Source organism: Bombyx mori, chromosome 8 (genome assembly GCF_030269925.1).
Source record: "Bombyx mori chromosome 8, ASM3026992v2".
Lineage (NCBI taxonomy): Eukaryota > Metazoa > Arthropoda > Insecta > Lepidoptera > Bombycidae > Bombyx > Bombyx mori.
Genome location: NC_085114.1, coordinates 10,103,786 through 10,126,610, shown reverse-complemented (window position 1 = coordinate 10,126,610; position 22,825 = coordinate 10,103,786). Strand labels below are relative to the sequence as shown.

At 38.2% G+C, this 22,825-nt stretch overlaps 1 protein-coding gene and 1 long non-coding RNA gene across 3 annotated transcripts in view; one reads left to right on the top strand and one right to left on the bottom strand.

The window, feature by feature from the left end:
• The window catches only part of LOC101747051 (integrin alpha-PS1), a 103,469-nt gene extending 80,970 nt beyond the window's left edge, over nucleotides 1-22,499 (bottom strand). The window contains exon 1 of one of the 2 annotated variants that reach the window (XM_004932232.5): nucleotides 22,023-22,499. In XM_004932232.5, the coding sequence (XP_004932289.2) occupies nucleotides 22,023-22,240 (218 nt within the window). In that variant the 5' untranslated portion in view covers nucleotides 22,241-22,499. 2 annotated transcript variants of the gene reach the window in all.
• LOC134199274 (uncharacterized) lies at nucleotides 6,036-7,857 on the top strand. The gene is made up of 2 exons (XR_009973703.1): nucleotides 6,036-6,576; nucleotides 6,997-7,857. It is a non-coding gene; the product is annotated as an uncharacterized LOC134199274 (long non-coding RNA).
• Nucleotides 22,500-22,825: the final 326 nt, after the last annotated feature.

The window sequence follows — 22,825 nt, the reverse complement described above, 5'->3', positions numbered from 1 at the left end:
TTTAAAATAAGAGTAAAAAAAAAATTAAGCTTCAATTTTATTACTGTTAATCAAGATTGCTTTTTCGGGAATGAATATGTTAAGTAGGAGCTTAACATAAATATGTTATTGAGAGCACTATCGAATTACACAAAGAGTATTTGGTCCAATTTTATCTTATTAAAAAAAAAAACCGATCATGTTAACATTCAGGCCCAGAAACTTGATATAAGATTAAAAAAAGATGTGTGGTGTCGTGGGACACCGGATAGGAACGAACAGCTATTTAAAGAAACAGCTATTTATATGAATAATAATAATAATTGTCATCACGTAGACTATATATTAGACACTGTATAGCCATCATACTAAGACTATACATAAATAATAAAAATCTTACGTTACGGACGTTTTTTCCCGGTCAGGGTACCCCTCCGCATCGTCCCATAAGGAACTTCGTTCCAAAAAAAATATATAAATAATTCAAAACTTCTATATTATTCAAAGTCGGGATGTTTCGGTTTCATATATGGTAAAACAGATCATTAAAATGTTATTTCGCAAGGAAACCCGCTGTGTGTAACTAGCGAAAGTGGACAGTGTCGGTCTCTGGTCCAACGCCATAAAGGGCGAAGCTGCACAGACGTCCAATTAGAGGGAATGTGCGCCCCTTAGGAATCGCCTCAACAACACGGGGTGATACAATTCTACCATTCAAATTATATTTAAATGTGGATTATCTTCAAATTTTTACAAAAAATATATATTATTTAATACAAGAAGAGCGCGTGGTTCGCTTGCTTTAATGATTTTATTATAATTAAATTAAAACACATCTATATATAATATCTCTATATATAAAAATGAATTGCTGTTCGTTAGTCTCGCTAAAACTTGAGAGCGGCTGAGCCGATTTGGCTAATTTTGATCTTGAATTATTTGTGGAAGTACAGAGAAGGTTTAAAAGGTAGATAAAATATAAAAATGCTCGGAATCAAATATAAACAACAATTTTGTTTTTCCTGGACAAACCAAGTGTTCCCCGTCGGACGGATTCCTTTTGTTTGTTTTAAGTTTATTTTATACAAAAGTTTAGGTCTTTTATTTATCGATTGAGGCACTACGAAGTCTGCCGGTTCAGCTAGTAATTAATAAAATACTCGTACTGTAAGCAGAAATATGTGTTATAAACATCGTGATTTTAGATATATTACGCAGCTAATTAAATTCTTATACCGGGATATGATTTCATAAAAATAGAACTTACATTTTCTCTTTAACAATTACGTTATGTGAGAGATTTATCTAAACCAGCTTTTCTCGCAATTGAGAATCTTTTGTCGAAAAATGCAAAGATTAAACTTAAATATTCCGGTTTTTGATCGTCCTGTATGTTTTCTCCTTAAAAGGCGGGCTGTCGACAATGGCCTGGGAACTGAGCTCATTTGAGGAGAAAATATTATATACTTTTGATCACTGTTCGCTCAAGCACTTTTTGAATGGAATTCTGCAGACGTGCCTTGAAGGAATATGAAATAAAACTGAGAAATTAACTGTCGAATTACGGGTAAAGAAGGGTTCTGTAATCGTAAGGAATTTTTTAAATTCGAAATGATTCTTAACATTAACTAAAAATTCATTAAGAATTGCTCACATCAACACGACATGATACCTCACGCAATGTGCAGCTGTTTTTTTTTGCTGTTCAATTAATCAATAATTTTAGCCTCTTGAAGTGTTCGTTCTGATTTTTTTGTTAATTTCAATACACAATTATATAGTGGCTCGAAAAACACGTTTCATCTAAATGATGACCATAGTCCCTGAATAAAATATACGCACAAGTATGTAAGGTTTTTTTTGTGCACATTGTAATATCCAGTTTGGTCAACTATGTATGTACCAGTTGTACTGTTACTCTTATTTAAAATAATTAATTTAGTTTTTATTTATTGCTTAGATGGGTGGATGAGCTCACAGCCCACCTGATGTTAAATGGTTACTGGAGCCATAGACATTTACAACGTAAATGCGCCACCCACCTTGAGATGTAAGTTCTAAGGTCTCAGTATAGTTACAACGACTGCCCCACACTTCAAGCCGAAACGCATTACTGCTTCACGGCAGAAATAGGCAGGATACCTACCCGTGTGGACTCACAAGACGTCCTACCACGAGTAATTGCGCAAATTATAATTTAGCGAATTTGATTTTTATTACACAATGTTATTCCTTCACCGTGGAAGTCAATCGTGAACATTTGTTGAGTACGTATTTCATTACAAAAATTTGTACCCGCCTGCGGGATTTAAACACCGTTGCATCGCTAGATACAAATACACCGGACGTCTTATCCTTTAGGCCACGACGACTTCAAAAAGTTAATAAAAAATGAAATACATTAAAATAATAAAAATGGTTTTATATTTCGCCATTTACCTACAGAACTCTAAACGATGATGAGTACCCATTTATCAGACGTTAATAACTTTTAGCGATTGTTGAGACCAATTTACGCATAGCTTATACCATTCTACATATTTCGTTGAATCTCACTGTAATTACGGAGACTTAAACGTACTTGGCTCGGAAATAATTAAGAGGAATGCCAATACAGAGCTCGTGACCACTTGATTTTTATCCTCCAATGTAATGTTTTCTCCGAGATAAAAATAAGACTTTTTTAATATTTCAGATTTTTCTCCCAATTGTTTAGAGAAATATAGTACTACAATTTTTAGAATAAACAGCTATGTATATATGCATAGTAGGCCTTAATTATTTTATTTGATAAAACGCTACCGTTCAATTTAGACTCTCACTAGTGGCATTATCTAAAATATAGGAAAGAATCTCTAAGATAAGTTAATCGCTATGAAATACCCCACCAAAGAGTAAAAGGTCAACAAATTTACGTTAATGAAGCAACTTGTTCACGCAGCGTGTTTCACCTTGAGTTGAGAACATAACTTAAAACGTGCTCTATGCTATATTGTACGGATTATCGCTGTTTATCATACGATAAAAACTAAATTAACTTGGCGCCTTGTCTGTATATACCTTTTTTATGCGATATTATATGGCCGCATCAGATGGAATCCTGTCATTGATTTATCAGTCAGCCCAATATGATATACATTTAATATATCAGTTTGTTTGAAAGCTGATTTAAAACGGAAAAAAAAACCATCTAAATACCAAAAATCTTTCCCTAAGCCGTGAAAAAATTCTGTCTTATCCGACAACAACGGATCTTATTTCGTGTTTTAACTCTTTTTTTTCTGTGGTCGTGCGTGCTCGATCTCTGATTCTACAAAAACTTTGAAGTCCAATAAAGAGCGAAGCACGATGACCTTGCACGCGCTAACGAAGGCTGCATCCCGTACAAGGCTGGCCACAACAAAAAGAAATACGGACGCGTAAACCTGACACAAAAAAATATATAAAAGAATGATGCCAGGCTCGGAACGCGAGATCGACGGTTTAGAATTTCATGCTCTCAAATTGAACAGTATGAAGAGCAAACCTTTGTGAAGCGGTATTGACTTATCTTTTGTATATACAAGCTTATACTTATATATAAGCCAAGGTTAGTTTCGAAGTACATATTAGTATGAAACGCAATGGATGTTTGATAACAAAGTTCCTTTAATTACAACAATCACTTTGATCAAAATCAAGCTAATTCGAATGGTGTTCCAAATCAAGGGTAGGGCAAAATTGTATTAAAATTAATAATATAATATAAATAACATCTAAAATACTACATGATCTCATAAAATAAGATATCGCATTACGAACATTATTACCATAGCAGTTATCTATCGGAATAGGGCCAGATGTATTGAGAATTAGGTCACAATGATAACATTATCGACAGACCGTTGCATGTTATTTAGCAAGCATCCAATCTATGCTGCGGAGTGATTTTTCACGAGATTAAACGTGGGAAACGTTCACGCCCAAATAACAGAAGGTATTAAAAGATAAAAAAGAAATCGTCGTTCAGTGGATATTATTTATTTATGTATTTATTACACTTCATGTAAAATTTACATTGGCGGACTTAATGCCTAAGCCATTCTCTACCAGTCAACCAAAGGTAGTGCAGAGTAAATAGTGGTAGGTGCAATGAAATTTATATTAAGTTACGAATACATACAAAAAAGTATATATGTACATATATACAAAATCACATATACATATACATATATACATACATACATATATACACACATACATATATATAATAGATTATACAGTATTACTGAAATATGAGATTGTTTGTTACATAAATATGTTTTTTTTTTATATTTCTGTATTCGTACACTTCCTTTCGAATACGTAATGAAGTCATTCGGGTAAAAACCAAAGTGATTGATATAGCTCGCAGAGTCAGTAAACAGATGTGGCAGTGGGCTGGTCACATATGTCGCAGAACCGATAACGGTTGGGGTAGACGTGTTCTGGAGAGGAGACTGCGAACCGGCAAACGTTGTGTAGGACGCCCTCCTGCTAGATGGAGTGACGACCTGCGCAGGGCAGGTGGCAGTTACTGGATGCGTATAACCGAAGATTGGGTTCAGTGGCGAGCTTTGAGGGAGGCTTAAGTCCAGCAGAGGACCACCGCAGGCTGATGATTGTGAACAGTTTCTTTTTATATTTGATTGCTAAAAAGGAAAGTGATTGTGTAAAAACTTTTAGTTATTCAGGATAATATGCTTCTTCGTATTCGTTAAGGGAATATAGTGGCAGTGGCTTTACGTGTATCGGTATATATATGTATACAAGAATTGATCTTAAGCGCGTGCGTATAGGTGCCTGCTGAACTTAGTAATACCCTAGGAGTGGGCAGCTAAGAAGTTTTAAGAGTGCTTAAGTCTCACATTTTGGGGTTGTAAGGACACTAACGAACAAATAAATTTTGCTGACAACGTGGTTAGAATATTCTGTTATGTACAGTAAATTTTCAGACTTTATATATTATTTTTATATCTTAGTAAAAATCAATGTTCGCTTTTCGTGCGTTTCTACATAAATAAAATCCATACAGATTTTTTTTATTGCTTAGATGGGTGGACGAGCTCACAGCCCACCCGGTGCCAAGTGGTTGCTAGAGCCCATAGACATCTACAACGTAAATGCGCCACCCACCTTGAGATGTAAGTTCTAAGATCTCAAGTATAGTTACAGCGGCTGCCCCACCCTTCAAACCAAAATGCATTACTACTTCACGGCAGAAATAGGCAGGATGGTGGTACCTACCCGCGCGGACTCACAAGAGGTATCACCAGTGAAAATATCAATCATCATCATCACATCATTCATACAATTCGAGAGGAACTTGAAACATTTATGGCACTCTAGGGTTCGTTTCTGTGTAGGTAGCACACATTTACGTTCGACAAATCGGAATTTTTCGTGCCAATAGTGATAGTAAGACCAGAGCATTACCTCCAGCCCCGATTACTCTCTTTAGACAACCCATACCCTGGACTAGGAAGGTCAAGTACCTGGGCGTTACCCTGGATGCATCGATGACATTCCGCCCGCATATAAAATCAGTCCGTGACCGTGCCGCGTTTATTCTCGGTAGACTCTACCCCATGATCTGTAAGCGGAGTAAAATGTCCCTTCGGAACAAGGTGACACTTTACAAAACTTGCATAAGGCCCGTCATGACTTACGCGAGTGTGGTGTTCGCTCACGCGGCCCGCACACACATAGACACCCTCCAATCTCTACAATCCCGCTTTTGCAGGTTAGCCGTCGGAGCTCCGTGGTTCGTGAGGAACGTTGACCTACACGACGACCTGGGCCTCGAATCTATCCAGAAATACATGAAGTCAGCGTCGGAACGGTACTTCGATAAGGCGGGGCGCGATTCCGATCCGGTAGTAGATTCATTCGCGAAGCAGCTACTCTTGAGTTGTTAGGTCTCCTTCGGAGGCGCTCGGGTAGCTGTTAGCAAATCCCACCCTTCCTGGCTGAGCCTTTGCTCGCCCACCTGTCCTAGTGAAACTGGAAAGGCCTCCGGGCCACCAGTAATCCTTCAATCATAAAAAAAAAAAAAAAAATGCATTACCTGGTTTCAATAGTATATAAAATTAGCTTAAACGCCTATAAGGCCACCACGTTTGACGCCGAAAGCTTAATGCATATCAATGTTCTTGAACTGAGTTTATGAAGACCAAGTATAACGACAATTTTTACGCTTCATCTAACATAGCCGATTGGAACAATTAATTTCATTATGATATGTAGGTACTATGAAAGCAACATAATATATTCAAGCACAGCGATATTATCGATTGATTGATAGACCCGATGCAATTGCACTCTGAATAACAAGTAGGTTTCATACGTCTCAATCGCAGACGTTGTGATGCGAAATCACGTGTCCACTGTCTGGTGTGTCATTAACATAATTTTCACATACGACATTTAGTTTTAGTATATGCGGCTCGCCTTCTTGTTTATATATTTTTTCCTTCAGCTGCAAGGATATATCGCTCGCAAATGAAGATACTACCGGACTAATCGGATTTGCGACCCGCTGAGAAGATCCGGCGAGAAACTCAGCGAACTAATAGATGGGTTAGATTGCACGTCGAACTGTTTGTCGAGTTTGACGAGCACAGTTACCGGGGTCCCTAAGCCTGCTCCTAGTGTTAGAGCTGAATGCAAGAGTTATTGGATCTGATGGATTCGTAAGGACGTGTCCAGGGCGCCTTCTTATATACCAAGACAGCTTAAATTATAATAAGGCGTTAAAGACTTTTGCTTCACAAAGCACAAGTATGGCCCCGCATGGTGTAGTGATCCCATCTGTGGATTTGTCTCAAATACTAGCTTCTTCCATTGCCTCAATACAGAAGAGGGTCCTTCGGATTGCCGATAAACCCATTTTCACTGATCGTTTGGATCCTCTGACTAATACCTAATACCACACACTCATTATCAGATGGGTCGTATAATCAACTGCTTACAAGGGAAATAACAAAAAATATGTTACAGGTCAACCGATGTCAAGCGATTGCTAGAGGCTATCTATAATTTGAATACAGCCACTAAACTGTGAGACTATGGCAACAATATTAAAATAACGGCTTCCCTACACTCAAATTGGGCCTCATGATCAAAATAGGCTGAAAAAGCGGCTGTTTTGTCAACTACAATAAAGTTTAGAAATAGGCCATATACCTGACCGTGAAAGTGGAAATTTTTGCAAGAAAAATATGATAACAACTAGGTTGCCTGTCGCGGAGCAGTAAGAAGGCGTTTTGGCTTAAAGAATAAACTGCTCACCATCATATTGTCTTCGAAGCAAATAACAAAATGAAATACATACATAAGAATGAACTAATACTGGCCCAGTTAACGGGATTGCACCATAATATTCATTTGATGTATTATATTTTATTTTATTATTATCATTTGAGGAAAACAAATATTGGTTTTCACAACTATTTTCATTGATAAAAAACACCAAATCTCAGCAATGGTCATTAAATAAAAGAAAATGAAAATTGGTAGACAAACAGTAGAGAAAATGGTATTTAACTGTTTTTTGTCTTTGCCTATTTATTTATAGATATTGCACTCATAAATCTGTTACTAAGTTATGTATTATTTTTATTTGTCAGCCCTGTTGAGCGGCAGTGCAGACGCCCACTCCCTGACACAGTGGGCGGACCTGTGCTCCGCTTTTCAACTTATGGCTTCACCATTCTTGCATTGTGTATCTTGGGAAGATACCTCCAATAGAATAAGGTGTTTATTACTTTGTAAATTACTATGTCTTTTCATTAATAATTTAAAAGTTCGAAGTAAATGGGCATCTCACTGGCTGATTATTATGATGCTGAAACGGCAGAAGTGTTTTATTTTTGGTGCAACAAAATTGTCTTTCAATTGTTTCAGAATTCAAATAAATAATTTTGGAAGCTGAATAAAGATTCTAATTCGTTTATCATTTCTACATATTCGTGTCGGTAAATTTGCAAATCAAGTACTTGTACAACAGATACAGTTGTATCAGTGACGGATTGTATTCAAGTCTCCACTTAAAATACGTTCACCCACACGGCTCTAAATACAAAGCACACATCACAAAATATGTTTAGAATACGATTGACTTTCTACGAAACGAATCCAAAAGGTCTTCTCTCTGGAACTACGCTATATTTAGAGCATCAAATGTAATCTGCTAACAACCTAAAAGGATACGAAATCATTAAGTAGGTAAAATAACGAAGACATTGATTATTATTTTAACTTAAAAAAACACAACCTATCTAAAAATTACATTTAGAAGATTTTTGTGTTATTCTTCGAAGATAGGCTGAAAGGACCATGTCCTGGTAAGTTTTTACTTAAATCCATAGATTCCATACGTGAATGATACCTAGCGAGGTGTTTGGTATAGTTGAGTGGAAATTGAGTAGAAAGGTGAATGGTAGAGCATTGTGAATACCACCAACCCGTGAAGCGTTATTCGTTCCTGCCTTGAAAGGTTCTGCAGTAGTAATACTTTAGATATCACGATCAAATTTGGTTGCATTCACGTAAGTTTTTTTTATTGCATAGATAGGCGGACGAGCTCAATGCCCACCGCGGCCCATAGACATCAGAAACATAATCACCGCCACCCACCTTGAAATATAAGTTTTACATACAACGCCTGCCCAACCCTTCAAATCGAAATGCCTTACTGCTTTATGCCAGAAATAGGCATAGTGCTGTTGTCTCCTCGTGTGAGATGAAAACGTGGCCTACCCCTATGTGCCTCGGCTACGACTTTAGACGAGGTGGATAATGAGCTCTGTCTAACAGCTTTGTGAATACATAACTCGCATACTAGTAAATCCTCCACAGTAAATTTCAGGTAGATTAAATTATTGGTCCAACATAACATAGCTCTCGTATAACATGATTAAATTCAATTAAGGCTTGGCTAACTTAATCATACTTACTCTAACCATAACAATACTTAAGGTAATATACCTACTGTACCTATGTATGACCGCTGATATTCTGAATATCCGATCATAAACATTATCTGTACTGCTAATCTTATTGCCTTGTTGGTTAATAACCCCAACCATTATATATATGGGTAGACCAGGTAAGCTTTTTTTTTTGGGGTTCGAGTTGGATTTCAGATCAAAGTCAGTTTGATATTCATTATTTGCTTTTGTGTGTGTTTATTTATTTGTTTATGTCAAATTTGATCAAAATTCGATTCGAAATTCGATCGAAATCGATTCGAAATTGTTTATGTCAATATACCCTTTTTATTGCCTTCAAAAATGGACTAACTAGCTGCCTGATCTTAGGTTATTAACATCGCTCATTAACATCAACTATGAGAGGGGCAGAGACAAATATTTTGCTTGTCGCTGCGAAATATTCAAGCCGGTTTCGAAAAGTACTTTTAATAGCATTAAACAATCAACGAGGAAGAAAATATCTTCCAACTAAAAAAGTAAAGGGAAATAGGATTATTCCACTAGGTAGTAGTCGAAAAACTGTCTACTAGGACTAGACCATGCCGCCAGTTGATGACCATCAAACTACATCAGTGCATTCTCCAATACTATACTGTTTTTAGAACTTAATAGCCCCATATACATAGGTCATTGATATCCGATACGAAACTCATGAATACAAATATGTGTACAGCGTGCTCTTGATCTGAAATGAAATCACAATGCAATCTGTTGTATCGCTTGAACAATGGATTAGTAAAGGCAACTTTGATATCGGTACATTCGATTTTATGATTGTAATGAACTAGTAAACAAAAGTATCTGCATCTCTATCGTATCATCATCTACATGGATGTAAATGGACTGTTTTTGCGATGACCGCGCGGCCTATCTGATATTGAATGGTCACTGAATGCTGAAACTGGTTAATGCTGAAACAGTCATGATTGTGGCTCTATCGTGCAGGTAAGCAGTACGCCTAAGTCGAACCCCCAAAATTTATAAATTTGTGTGATAACTGAGGGCTCTAAAGTAGTTTAGATGGTATGCAATTGTATGTTTATTATACCATTCGATTGATTTAGCTTCGATTAAATAAAATATGAGTCGTGCATAGCTTACGGCCAACTAATACTTCTATCACAGTTGATTTGATTTCCACAGCTGATAATCTATGAGTACTTATCCTGTAATCATAATCAAAACGTTCGCTACAACTATAATTTTCGTATAGGTCTATTTAATAGATCAGTTCTATTGGGTAATGACTAGTTGCGTACAACGTGGTGCTTGCTAGCTGAATTATCTTGGCATGAGTACTGAACGGAAATATTTAACATTGTTTTGAATTAGAACTGAATTCTATTCGATTGTATGTTGTCAATTCTTAATTACAGTTGTTAAGAAATCATAGTATTTAGTTCGAGTGTTTGGAATTTAATTTCTATAAGGGAGTATTTATCGCTTATTTATAAAACTTCATCTAAATATGAAAGTAAAGCTTTGTACCCCTTTTTACGAAAATTGCGCTAACGGAGGAGTATGAAATATCCCACACTTTAGAGAATATAGAGAAGGATTGCAGAACTTAATATATTTTTTAAATTATGCAGTAATAATACAATAAATCATGTATTTGACACACACACACATTTTTGTTTATTGTCAAACTTTTGTTATTGCTTAAAGTCTGTGGTCAAATTAAGAATCGGTTAATATTGTTTATCTATCTATCTATATATATACATATATAAAAATGAATTGCTGTTCGTTAGTCTCGCTAAAACTCGAGAACGGCTGGACCGATTTGGCTAATTTTGGTCTTTATTATTTGTGGAAGTCCAGAGAAGGTTTAAAAGGTTTGATAATAAATATGAAAATGCTCGGAATTAAATAAAAATAACAATTTGGTTTTTTCTTTGATGCGTCCTCCGTCGGACGGATTCCTTTTGTTTGTTTTAAGTTTATTTTATACAAAAGCTTAGATCTTTTATTTATCGATTGAGGCACTACGAAGTCTGCCGGGTCAGCTAGTCTTTAATATAATTTATCTATAGTGTAGTCTTATGTAGATTATAGATGTTTGACAATAGAACCATAATAATGTTCAAACTTATAATTTCAATTAACTATAGTCGAATTCCGACTACTGCGGAACCACTAGTTTTAATAAAGTCTAAATAATTTCTTTTTAAATGATGCAATTTTAGAAAACACCCACTTTAAAATGAAAATAAATTAAACGAACCTAAATATTTGAATCTTATTTATAACAATAGAATCAAATAGAACATGGCGGCGTCTTACAGAGCATTCTCTCACGCAATCAATCTTACGATCGTTGTTTATTTTGGATGTATGCAGCCGTCCGTTTACTACGCTTTATAAATAACATATAGAAATAAACGAGTAATCATTAAATTTGTACGTCGTGTTGTAATTGGGTCACTGTTTTATTTGTCACAACGTATTTTCATAGCGAATGTTTTTACGCTCACGCGGCCTCTGTTGATTTTTCACGGGATTGTGCTATTTGAAGAATTTCGCTGCGAAATCGTTTTATAACTCTTACGACGCAATAATCGAAGTATGTTTACGAAACGAAATTCCAATATCGAGAGCTAATTCAGTGTGTACGATTAAAAAGGTTAAGTATAAAATGTCAATTATCCGATTTGATATTTGATATTAAAAAAAAAAAATTGTTTAAAAATACTAACAAAATACGTTTTTTTGGAAAATCCAACTAACAAATAGAAAATAAATTTTAATAAATTTGAATTAAAAGTAGTGTAAGAAAAAATTTTTTTTTGTAAAAAAAGCGTATTTTGTTAGTTTTTTTAAACTATTCTTAGAGAATTTGTCACTACCCGGCCCCTCTACTCAGTGACGTCAGGCGGTGGGGCGAGAGTCACGTCATCGCGCCAGGTGCCTATAAATAGCAACGCCTTTGCTCGAAACATTCATTCGATCGGTGGCGTTCGTGAGAGAAGGTAGTCGTGGACATGGTGTGCGTGAGTCATTGTTTTAAGTCTCTGTAAACGTGTCCCAACTGTAATTTTTTTTAAATGGTTCTTCTTCTGATTTTTAATATCAGAAGTGGGATAAAGGACTCAAATAGCCCACAGTAGAGTAAAACTCTGAACTTTGTTTTGTTTTACAATTACTGCTCACTTTGATGCTTTCATACTTTTCTCAATCCGTGGACCTTACCCAATGGTGAGGATGGTGCCTCACGGGCATTGTCGCCAGCTCGGGCCCCTCAATGGTTCCTGCGGCAGTAGCACGCAAGCGACGTGCCGTTGCCTACGCGCGCCCATCTACTTTTGGCGTGCATACTGCACGTGTTGCTCGCGTGCCGTAACTGTGCGCGTTTGCCTACTTCTGGCGTGCAAAATGCGCGCACTGCTCGCGTACCGCTGCCTGCGCGCGCCCATCTACTTTTGGCGTGCATACTGCACGTGTTGCTCGCGTGCCGTAACTGTGCGCGTTTGCCTACTTCTGGCGTGCAAAATGCGCGCACTGCTCGCGTACCGCTGCCTGCGCGCGCTCATCTACTTTTGGCGTGCATACTGCACGTGTTGCTCGCGTGCCGCTGGCTGCGCGCGCTCGCCTGCTTCAGACGTGCATACTGCGCGCGCTCTCACTTCTTGCGTGCAGACTGCGCGTGTTGCTCGCGTGCCGCTGGCTGCGCGCGCTCGCCTGCTTCAGACGTGCATACTGCGCGCGCTCTCACTTCTTGCGTGCAGACTGCGCGTGTTGCTCGCGTGCCGCTGCCTGCGCGCGCTCGCCTGTTTCTGGCGTGCATACCGCACGTACTGCTCGTGTGCACACTGCACGTGATGCTCGCGAGCCGCCAACTTCACGGTGCCGTACGACTGGCAGTGATGCAGAGGGCGATGTCGCTCGATCTGCGGCCTGCTGCTTCACTCGTTGGGGCTATGATGCCTTTGGATTATCTATCAGGACGGTCGAGCGGGACGCCCGCCACACGTGGTGCAGCCTCACATCGTGGGAGCAGACTGGAGCTGGGACGGCTGCCCTGCCGAACTTTCGAGAGGCGCGGTCCTAACAAGATCTTTCGCACGCTTCCGCATCATCGAGGGCCGGTTGCCGGTTACGACACCATTAACGTCGACTCCGTTACTGCATCCGAGCGCTCGAGGGCGCACTCCGACGTCGGCTTCGGGGGCCAAAGAGGTGTCCGTGGCTGATGCGGAGACGCACGGAACGGGCCAAGCTTCCAAGGCGCTGCGTGATGCGAGCGTTGGCACGGCGGACAGGATTGTTGGTGCACTTTCTTCATTGCTTCAAGTAAGATCTAAGCATTATTACATCTCAAACTTTGACCCTAGTGCCCATGAATTTGACACGTGGTGTACGGAAGTAGATCGAGCTCGCGAATTAAATCGTTGGGACGATCGCGAATGCCTACGGCGAATTGGTGGTTGTTTACGTGGTGATGCTAAAACTTGGTTAGACGAGTGGGTGACCGGAGACCGCTCGTGGACAAATTTTAAAGCAGAGTTTAGATCGTTGTGTCCACGTGAGGTTGATATGGCCACTGTCCTTTATGACGTAATGAGCACAAACTCCAACAAATTCACCACGTATGCAGAGTACGCACGAAAGTCTCTTTTACGTTTAAACATCGTCAAGGGGCTTTCGGACGAATTAAAAACCGCCTTAGTGATTCGAGGCATTTCCGATCCTCAAGTAAAAGCGGCGACGGTCAACGCTAAGCTGCAGTCAAAGAATTTGGTCGAATTTTTGTCGGTATATGTAAAACACAATCTGGTGAGTCGAATTATTTTTATTTGGATCAGTCCCGTAACATTAAAGCAAGACTTCACAGAAGTTTGAATGATTTCGACACCGATAGAAGCAATGTGGCTAAGTTAGTAAAATTTGATGACAATGATGATGATGTTTGGTGATGATGTAGTTGAATCTGGTAATAGAACCTATAACACTCATGATTGCATAAAGAAAAGTTGCCTCTAAGTAGTGCTACTGACGAGTTAAACGTAGAAGACTGTGATGAGTGAGGTAAGAGTACCTCCATTGAGTGGTATAGCTGATACCATCACTATTTGGTCGTACTGTACGCACTTGTCCGTAGTCGCAACTGCAATTCACTTGTGAGTTGTTCAGAGGGCGATGGGCGGCTGGTGGTATAGCGGATACCTTGGTCTCAAAGGAGACTGTTGTTGTGTTGGTCTAGTAATGACCTGAGAGTCGCTGACTCTATATTGTGAAGTGATGTGTATTGGTTTTTTCATTTGTGGTAATGATAATATGGGTGGCGTCAATGACACTAGCTGCGCCGACAGCCAGGCCAAGAACGTTTTATACGATCGGAGTTGTTATAGTTTCTAATTATTGTGTTTTGACCTTGTGTTGTCAATGATTGTTATGGTTCAGTTTTTCGGCTTACTACGATGCGGTCAGTATGGCCGAGCGGGATGCCTCTGTTCAATGATTTCAGTGAGGACTACGGGAAGCCAACGCAGGTTGTGGCACAACACATGGTGCCCTGGCGTGGTGAGTGGTCTCCAGAGGCAGTGGTGGTGCGTGCCGGCCGAGGCGCGCAGAGGGCCTGCTGGTGGCGCCCCTACTGATCAGCACCTTGCAATGCGCGCACTGCTGGCGTGCCGCTGCCTACTTTTGGCGTGCAGACTGCGCGCACTGCTCGCGTGCCGCTGGCTGCTGTTTTGCCCCGACATTGTGGCAATGCCCCGACATTGTGGCTGTTGTTTTGCCCCGACATTGTGGCAATGCCCCGACATTGTGGCTGTTGTTTTGCCCCGACATTGTGGCAATGCCCCGACATTGTGGCTGTTGTTTTGCCCCGACATTGTGGCTGTTGTTTTGCCCCGACATTGTGGCTGCTGTTTTGCCCCGACATTGTGGCAATGCCCCGACATTGTGGCTATTGTTTTGCCCCGACATTGTGGCAATGCCCCGACATTGTGGCTGTTGTTTTGCCCCGACATTGTGGCAATGCCCCGACATTGTGGCTGTTGTTTTGCCCCGACATTGTGGCAATGCCCCGACATTGTGGCAATGCCCCGACATTGTGGCTGTTATTTTGCCCCGACATTGTGGCAGTGCCCCGACATTGTGGCAACGCTTCGTAGTTGATATTGCCCTCTAAAAACCTAAACCTAAAAACCCCGATAGTGGTTATTGGATGGTACGGTTATGTTTCAATGTTTGTTGGCATTTGGCAATTGACAATGACGCAAGTGATTGTTTACTCTGTGTCTGAGAATCCGGACTCATTCATTGGCGAAACGATTAACTTTAAGCGTTTTTCTATACCGTATGTGCCTAACGTATACGGATATTGGTGGCCGCCTATTCTGATATGATCACTTGAAGTGCACACTTGTGCTCTGGTTGGAGTGGGTGACTACTAATAATAGCAAGAACCGACATTGAGCAGCTTACTAAGAGTTTTCTGTTTTAAATGACGATGAACACGATGGGCACTTATCCAATGAGAATGAGTCCCATGGTGATCTTGTTAAAGAGGAGCAGGAAGACCAGGTTGGGGTGGTCGAGGGAGACCAGCCTGAAGGGAACCAAGCTGACGAGGCCGTTCAGCTGTCAGGAGAGGCCGTCTTAGAGAATTTGTCACTACCCGGCCCCTCTACTCAGTGACGTCAGGCGGTGGGGCGAGAGTCACGTCATCGCGCCAGGTGCCTATAAATAGCAACGCCTTTGCTCGAAACATTCATTCGATCGGTGGCGTTCGTGAGAGAAGGTAGTCGTGGACATGGTGTGCGTGAGTCATTGTTTTAAGTCTCTGTAAACGTGTCCCAACTGTAATTTTTTTTAAATGGTTCTTCTTCTGATTTTTAATACTATTATTTATTTTTATTTTTAAGTACAATTTAATTTTTTTAAATTTTTATTTATTTTTATTATTATTTTTTTATATTGAATTGTCATCGGTCCTTAATAAGTATACCAAATTTCGAGTAAATCCGACGTTTTGAAGGCGGTCAAAATCATGTTCAAAGATTCCGTTACAAACATACATACGTCTGAAGCTAATAAAAGCGTATTAAAAAAAGGCAGATTTTCAGGGTGAACTTATCACTACAAGCAATGTCGATAACCGCAAACGGCACATTTGAAACAAATCATTCATCAATTGAATGAAAACCATTGAAATCGTTCCCACAAGTTGACGCTTCACAGAATTGTCACTCGCTTCCCGCTGTGTCTGACGTGTGAACGATTTAATTGGACAAAATACAGTGCGGAGGGGAAAACATTATTATTCGACATTTCAGATGTGAAACTAATTGCAATACAAATCTTCAATTAAATACAAAAATAAAGAAAGCCACAACTTTAAAAAAAAAGTACAATTACAAAAATCTAAATTTCTAAATTACACCTCAAAAATGAGGACAAAGTAGCAGGTACAAGATTATGATTCAAATGAATGCCAAAAATAATATGAAAGGTTTTATGAACCTTATATACACAAAATGAATTATACTGAGATGCAACTCTATTTCGACAAGCACATAATAAAATTATAAATGAAGTGACATGTTCGTGCCTCGTAACTTTTATAGCCACCATATATTAAAAATTCGTTTTCTATTTTTTTTAAGCAAACACTACACTGTAAGTTTGACACAAGAAAGTGGTACAATTTTGAAAGAGTCATGAAAACTTTGAGTAGCAATAAGGGCTTACAATTATTTTTTTGGCCTGGCATAAGTTATCCATAGCACTGAAGTGTTAAGACTGAATATGAATGCCCCTGCCTACCTTGGATAGGAGGTTGAGGATATTATGTTGGATAAACGCTCTCCCACTCATAAACCGCAAGTGCACCGCATAATTTGATTCACAGCCGAAACAGAGAGGATGGTAATCCTTTTTTTCCTACATAGTAACCTTTAGAGGCTATTTCAGCTTCGCCCTAACATGTAGGTGAGGTCACGGGGCTCAAACCGAAGTGTTGCTAACACTGGCCCTAACAAGAGCAGTGCGTCGCAGAATCTACTACCGGATCGGAAACGCGTCCCACTGAGAAGATCCGGCGAGAAACTCAGTGGGCTGTGTCTGTGGGTTAATTCGCTCGTCGAGCCCTTTGTCGCAAGAGATGGGTTCGACGAGAATGGTGACCAGTGCTTGTGGTACCTAAAGCACCGTTAATGGATCGGGAGGATCCGTAATGACGTGTTTTGGGCGACGTCGACTATTTACCATTCGAACGATAAATTTTCTCTCTCTCTCTCTCTCTCTCTTTCTCTCTTTTAGTTCACAGACGTCCACTGCTGGACATAGGCCTCCCCCAATACGCTCTAATATCGGTAAATACGTTCGCAATGTGCTGCTGAACTCTGCTAAATATAGAGCAAGATTAAAAACTTAAATTAGTTATAAGAAAGAAAAAAAAACAGGGATTGTCAAGCGAAGTGCGTTAAGACGATTTTAAATACGAAGCCGGTCATAGAAGGATAGAAGCAAGTGGAAATTTCTAAAGGCTTTTATTGAAAGACAAGCTCTTTCGCCAAGAGATCAATCTGTTGCTCATATACATACGTACTTAAGTATATTAGCATTGTAAGTGTAGACTTGGAATTCAAAATTCAGAGAAAAAACAACACTGAGCCTATTTTTATTGTGTTTACTTAATAATAGTTAATAGTTATTAAAAAATCTTTATTACATAACCTACTAGGAAATATTCATGCTTAGCCAAGTATATTATATAATACTATCCTTGAGATTCAGTTATATGTAATCTTTAAAAAAATTCTCTGAATTTTCCTTAACATGCAATGATATACCGTACACATACTTGCGCGTTCATTCGATAGTTATCGTGTTGTACGCTAAATATAAAGTTAATGTCTCGCCTCCAGTTAATTTATTCTCAATGGTCAGGATAAACATATTGATTAAGATAAAATTACTCGCACATAATCTTACGACCAGTATTTCTATCTGTGGATAAAATTACGTCTGACTATGCAGTGGAAATTACGTTGTAGCTTGAAGCGACTGAATACTTATATGATTTGGTTACCGAGAGTGAATATTAAAATTGTTTTATAAGTTGTTTTCGATCCAATATTTGCTTTACTGAGGCATAACTTACTGCAAGCAATTGGTTAATCATGTAAGTAGAAATGATATATAAAAATATCTTGAAAACGAAATTAAATGAAGATTTAAAATGTCAATATGTTTTTTGGTACTGAGTCATTGCGGGTCTACTTAGCCATCAAAACATGAATACGAATATCTTGACACAAAAGGTCAGAGTTTTTATTTTAACATATATAGTCAAAATTGTGCTACCAACAAATACGCGCTAACGATACGTCCTAAAATAAGTAGGTAATTACAGTACCCCACGATAAATATTTTTCATCGAGCTTTGACGGAATGACGGCTAATTTCGGCTTCGTAGAGCATTATCTCTGTCGCACACTAGAGCTATGTGACATTTACGACAGAGATAGCTTTCGTTTATTAATTTTTTTTATGTATAATTTTTGCTATTCCCCCATCGCTTTTTACATGACGTACGTGCTTATTTAGAAAAATTTGGTACCTGCCAAATATTTTTTTTTTTACTTCTTAGAGGGGTGGACGAACTCACAGCCCACCTCGTGTTAAGCGGTTACTAGAGCCCATAGACATCTACAACGTAAATGCGCCACCCACCTTGAGATATAAGTTCTAAAGTCTCAAGTATAGTTACAACGGCTGCCCCACCCTTCAAACCGAAACGCATTACTGCTTCTCGGCAGAAATAGGCAGGGTGGTGGGACCTACCAGCGCGGACTCGTAAGAGGTCCTACCACCAGTAAAATTATTGAAAAATTATTGATTCCAATTCGATCATATTCGCATCACTATATATATATATATATATATATATATATATGCATTTAGCGTACTTGTAACATATATATATTATATACTCTATATTACTACTTGAATTATACTCTCCAGCTCCTTGTTTACTGTTAACCGACTTTGATGAGTCATAGTTTTGTTTTATTTATAATTTATTAATCAGCTTTTCTGCTAAAAAGCGGATGATTCAATTCGACTTGAAACGAAATTAAATTTATGCTAAAACAAAAGTGCTAAATTTGCCGCTAAATGCCTCTACCTATTAAACTATGGGCGTTGATATGCCCAAGCCATTTAGTTTTCAGACTACTAAATCTTTAGAATACTAAAACCTTGAATAATTAATTTCAATCATGTAAAAAAACGTTCAATTCAATAATTACCTGGTATTAATAGTTACATGATAAAGAATAAATTCTAATTTATAATAGATGTACATGCGTGCATGCTGAGATTATATTATGTATAGGTTAACTGAAGTACCAATAAATGTCGGCTTAAATCACAGTTTTGAATCTAGACTGCAGTGCTAACGGCAAGTCAGAAACTTGGCATGCACTTTGATCTAAATAGCTTAAACAAGTATTTCAAGTATTGTTCAAAAGTATTTTTATTCATCGTTGAACTAAATGAAATAACTAAAAATAAGACAAGAATCGGTGATATCACATCGCGTCACCATGAGTAGGGAAAAATGCAGTTAGCAAGGTAATCTGAGAAGCCTGTCTAAGCTTATAAATAAATGACTACGGTGTCACTTAGCCCACTGAGTTTCTCGCCGGATCTTCTCAGTGGGTCGCGTTTTCGATCCGGTGGTAGATTCTGCGAAGCATTGCTCTTGTTAGGGCCAGTGCTAGCAACAATCCCGGTCTGAGCCCCGTGAGCTCACCTACACGTCAAGGAGAAGCTGAAATAGCCTCTCAAAGCTATCAACATAGGCAAGGAAAAAAAACGGTGTCACACCATCATATGGGGTGTAAATTGTAAAATATATCAAAATTTCCAGAATATTAAATTTAATAACCATTGGTAGAAAATACCATCGTGAGTATACTATCATATAACGGTTCAGATTTTCTACTTTACGTAATTAACCTACAAATAGTTGTTTACGTTCGTATATAAATAATTGCGATTGTAGGTACATGATAGAAATAAACCGAACTTTCTCTTACAAATGTGCTGGTAAAAATTACGGTCAAAAGTCAATTAGTAATTACGAAACGTTTTACAGATTTAAACGTAAAATTTTAAAGGAGGCGATCGTTAATCTAGCTAGGCTATCTTAGTCTAGATATAAATAAAGATTGGGTCGAGGATATGTCGCCCACCCACTTGGGGATATTGGAGTGGGGCCAGCAAAACAAACACTATTACATTTTTTTTTACAAATGTCGTAACGTCTTTTATATGAATATGCTGCAAAGTATAGATAGCATAAAATGTCCTAATTTTTTGTTTTTTAATAAATATGGAAAATTAAAAATTGTATTTTTTTTTATTGCTTAGATGGGTGGACGATCTCACAACCCACCTAGTGTTAAGTGATTACTGGAGCCCATAGACATCTACAACGTAAATGCGCCACCCACCTTGAGATATTCGTTTTAAGGTCTCAAGTATAGTTACAACGGCTGCCCCACCCTTCAAACCGAAACTCATTACTGCTTCACGGCAGAAATAGGCAGGGTGGTGGTACCTACCCGGGCAGAGTGTCAAGAGGTCCTACCACTAGTAAATACCAGTATTCTACATGGCAATGCTGAAAATAATAATTATATGGAAAACAAAATAGAGCCTTCCTAGATTTACTCATATAACGAAACATCGCTTGTTATACTTTTGTTTTAGCATTTTAATTCCGTTTCAAGTCGAATCGAATCATCCGCTTTTTAGCAGAAAAGCTGATTAATAAATTATAAATAAAACAAAACTATGACTCATCAAATTCGGTTAACAGTAAACAAGGAGCTGGAGAGTATAATTCAAGTAGTAATATACGAGAATTGAATAATGTTCAAGTAGTCTTCACTCTAGAATAAAATTTTGCTTGTTATGCAGTAATGAATCGATATGATTTTTCAAAGAGAAATTTGTTGAAACTAGCTTTTTTGACAATTGTTATATTTTTTATTGTTGCTTATTGAGTTTACAGCAGAATTCATACTGGTCATTGACATTTTACTTTTGACATTTCCCTATCTTGACTCTACAAAGTTTAATGAGATTTACAACTCCCAGTAAGGCAGAGTCGATAGAGTGCGTTGCTCTAGTGACTTTTAGGTCACTTGCTGGCGCTAGTTCGGGATAATGTTCGGGTTATTATTATGCAATAGGTAATCAATCTCAATATAGAGTTGAATAGTTTCAGAAATTACGTATCTCTATGTTTATAGATTCTAAGATAACTAATTTGATTTCAATGCCGTTTTCACCATCAATTAGAAAATGGTTTCTGTGTTTAATAAATATACATTTAGTAAGCGGTTACAGTTATAAAAAAATCGATAATTCATAATTGTAATCAAACTCTTACTTAATCATATAAAGTAATGTACAAGTAATTTAAAAATTCTAAGATTCTTTAAGCAATTTGAAATTGTTCTATTTTACTTAACCCGTATAATACTTGATACATTCGCGTTCAGAACGCTTCGAGGATAATAATAAAACTACTGCCTTACGGACCGAATGCCGCAGGAGGTAAGCCGCAGGTAGAGCCCGCCTTAACACCTTCAGTATCGTTTGAAAAGTCAATAACAACTACAATACCGTACCCCGTATGTAGTGTTTAAAACATTCCTTGTGAATGGCAACCATTGTCGTGTGGTTATTTGATGAGTCCATTGTAAACAAAAGATAAGGCAGATTTGATTACTAAGAAAAATACTCAACAACTACTTTGCACGTCGCTTCAAAAACTATAATACTATAGGTTATCCGATCACGTATACCCAGATATCACAGATAACAGTACCTATGAAATTGATAAAAAACTGATAATTTGTTATCACGAATAAAGCACTTTCATAATTTTCGTAGAACTGTAATGAGCGGTTTCTTTTTAATATGCGTAAGACGACCTTCACATATGACATCATAGCATCTCATTATTTAAGACTCGATTCATTAACAACTTAATGTTACACTTACCAACTAGTTTGACTTCCGTCTTGGTTGAAAGTTATGTGTTCAGCTACTGAAAATCCGAAGTATGAGCCGGCCTCTCCGTACTTTATCACGGGGATCCTCGGTTCCAAGTTGAAACAGGAGACACTGTACAATATACACAAAAATAAAACACTACTGGACGCATATCTCGCTGCCATCGTGTACGTTGTTCGTTGATTTCGTATAACTAAATAACACATTCACTGTTATGTTACTATTGAGAACATCGCGTGCTTCGAAATTATCGCCGCGAAAACACAGACCCCCAGCGCGGTTGCCGTACACCGGCCGAGTATTCAGTAAAATTTAGTTCCCGCCGCACTTTGCTATCTGCTCGTATGGACAGAACTTGTATTACATGCGCGCCGCACTCCTATAGAGGCAACTGAACTCATAAAAATGACAGACGAATAAAAAAAAATTGAATTTAGTGACATCTGTTGGAAGATTGATCAACTAGTTTTAGGTAGAGTTAAAAAGTAGAGCATGGCATGAATGTAGAGTTAGACAATTTAATGTCAAATGGGTAGAAAATTTTCAGAAATAAAACTTATGCGATAAGTAATATACCTCGTTGCAGTTAATATTTTAGTTAGAAGATAAATACAGTAATTGAAGAATATAATAGAAACTCGAAACAAAAAATACAAAACAGCGCCATCTATCGTAAAAAGTAAAACTTTTATAATTTCATTTGTATCTGCGTGTAACTGAAGATGGCAGCACCGTTAGCGTCCAAATATTCAATTCTAAGCTCACATCTCAAATAATTTGTTTTTTCTCTA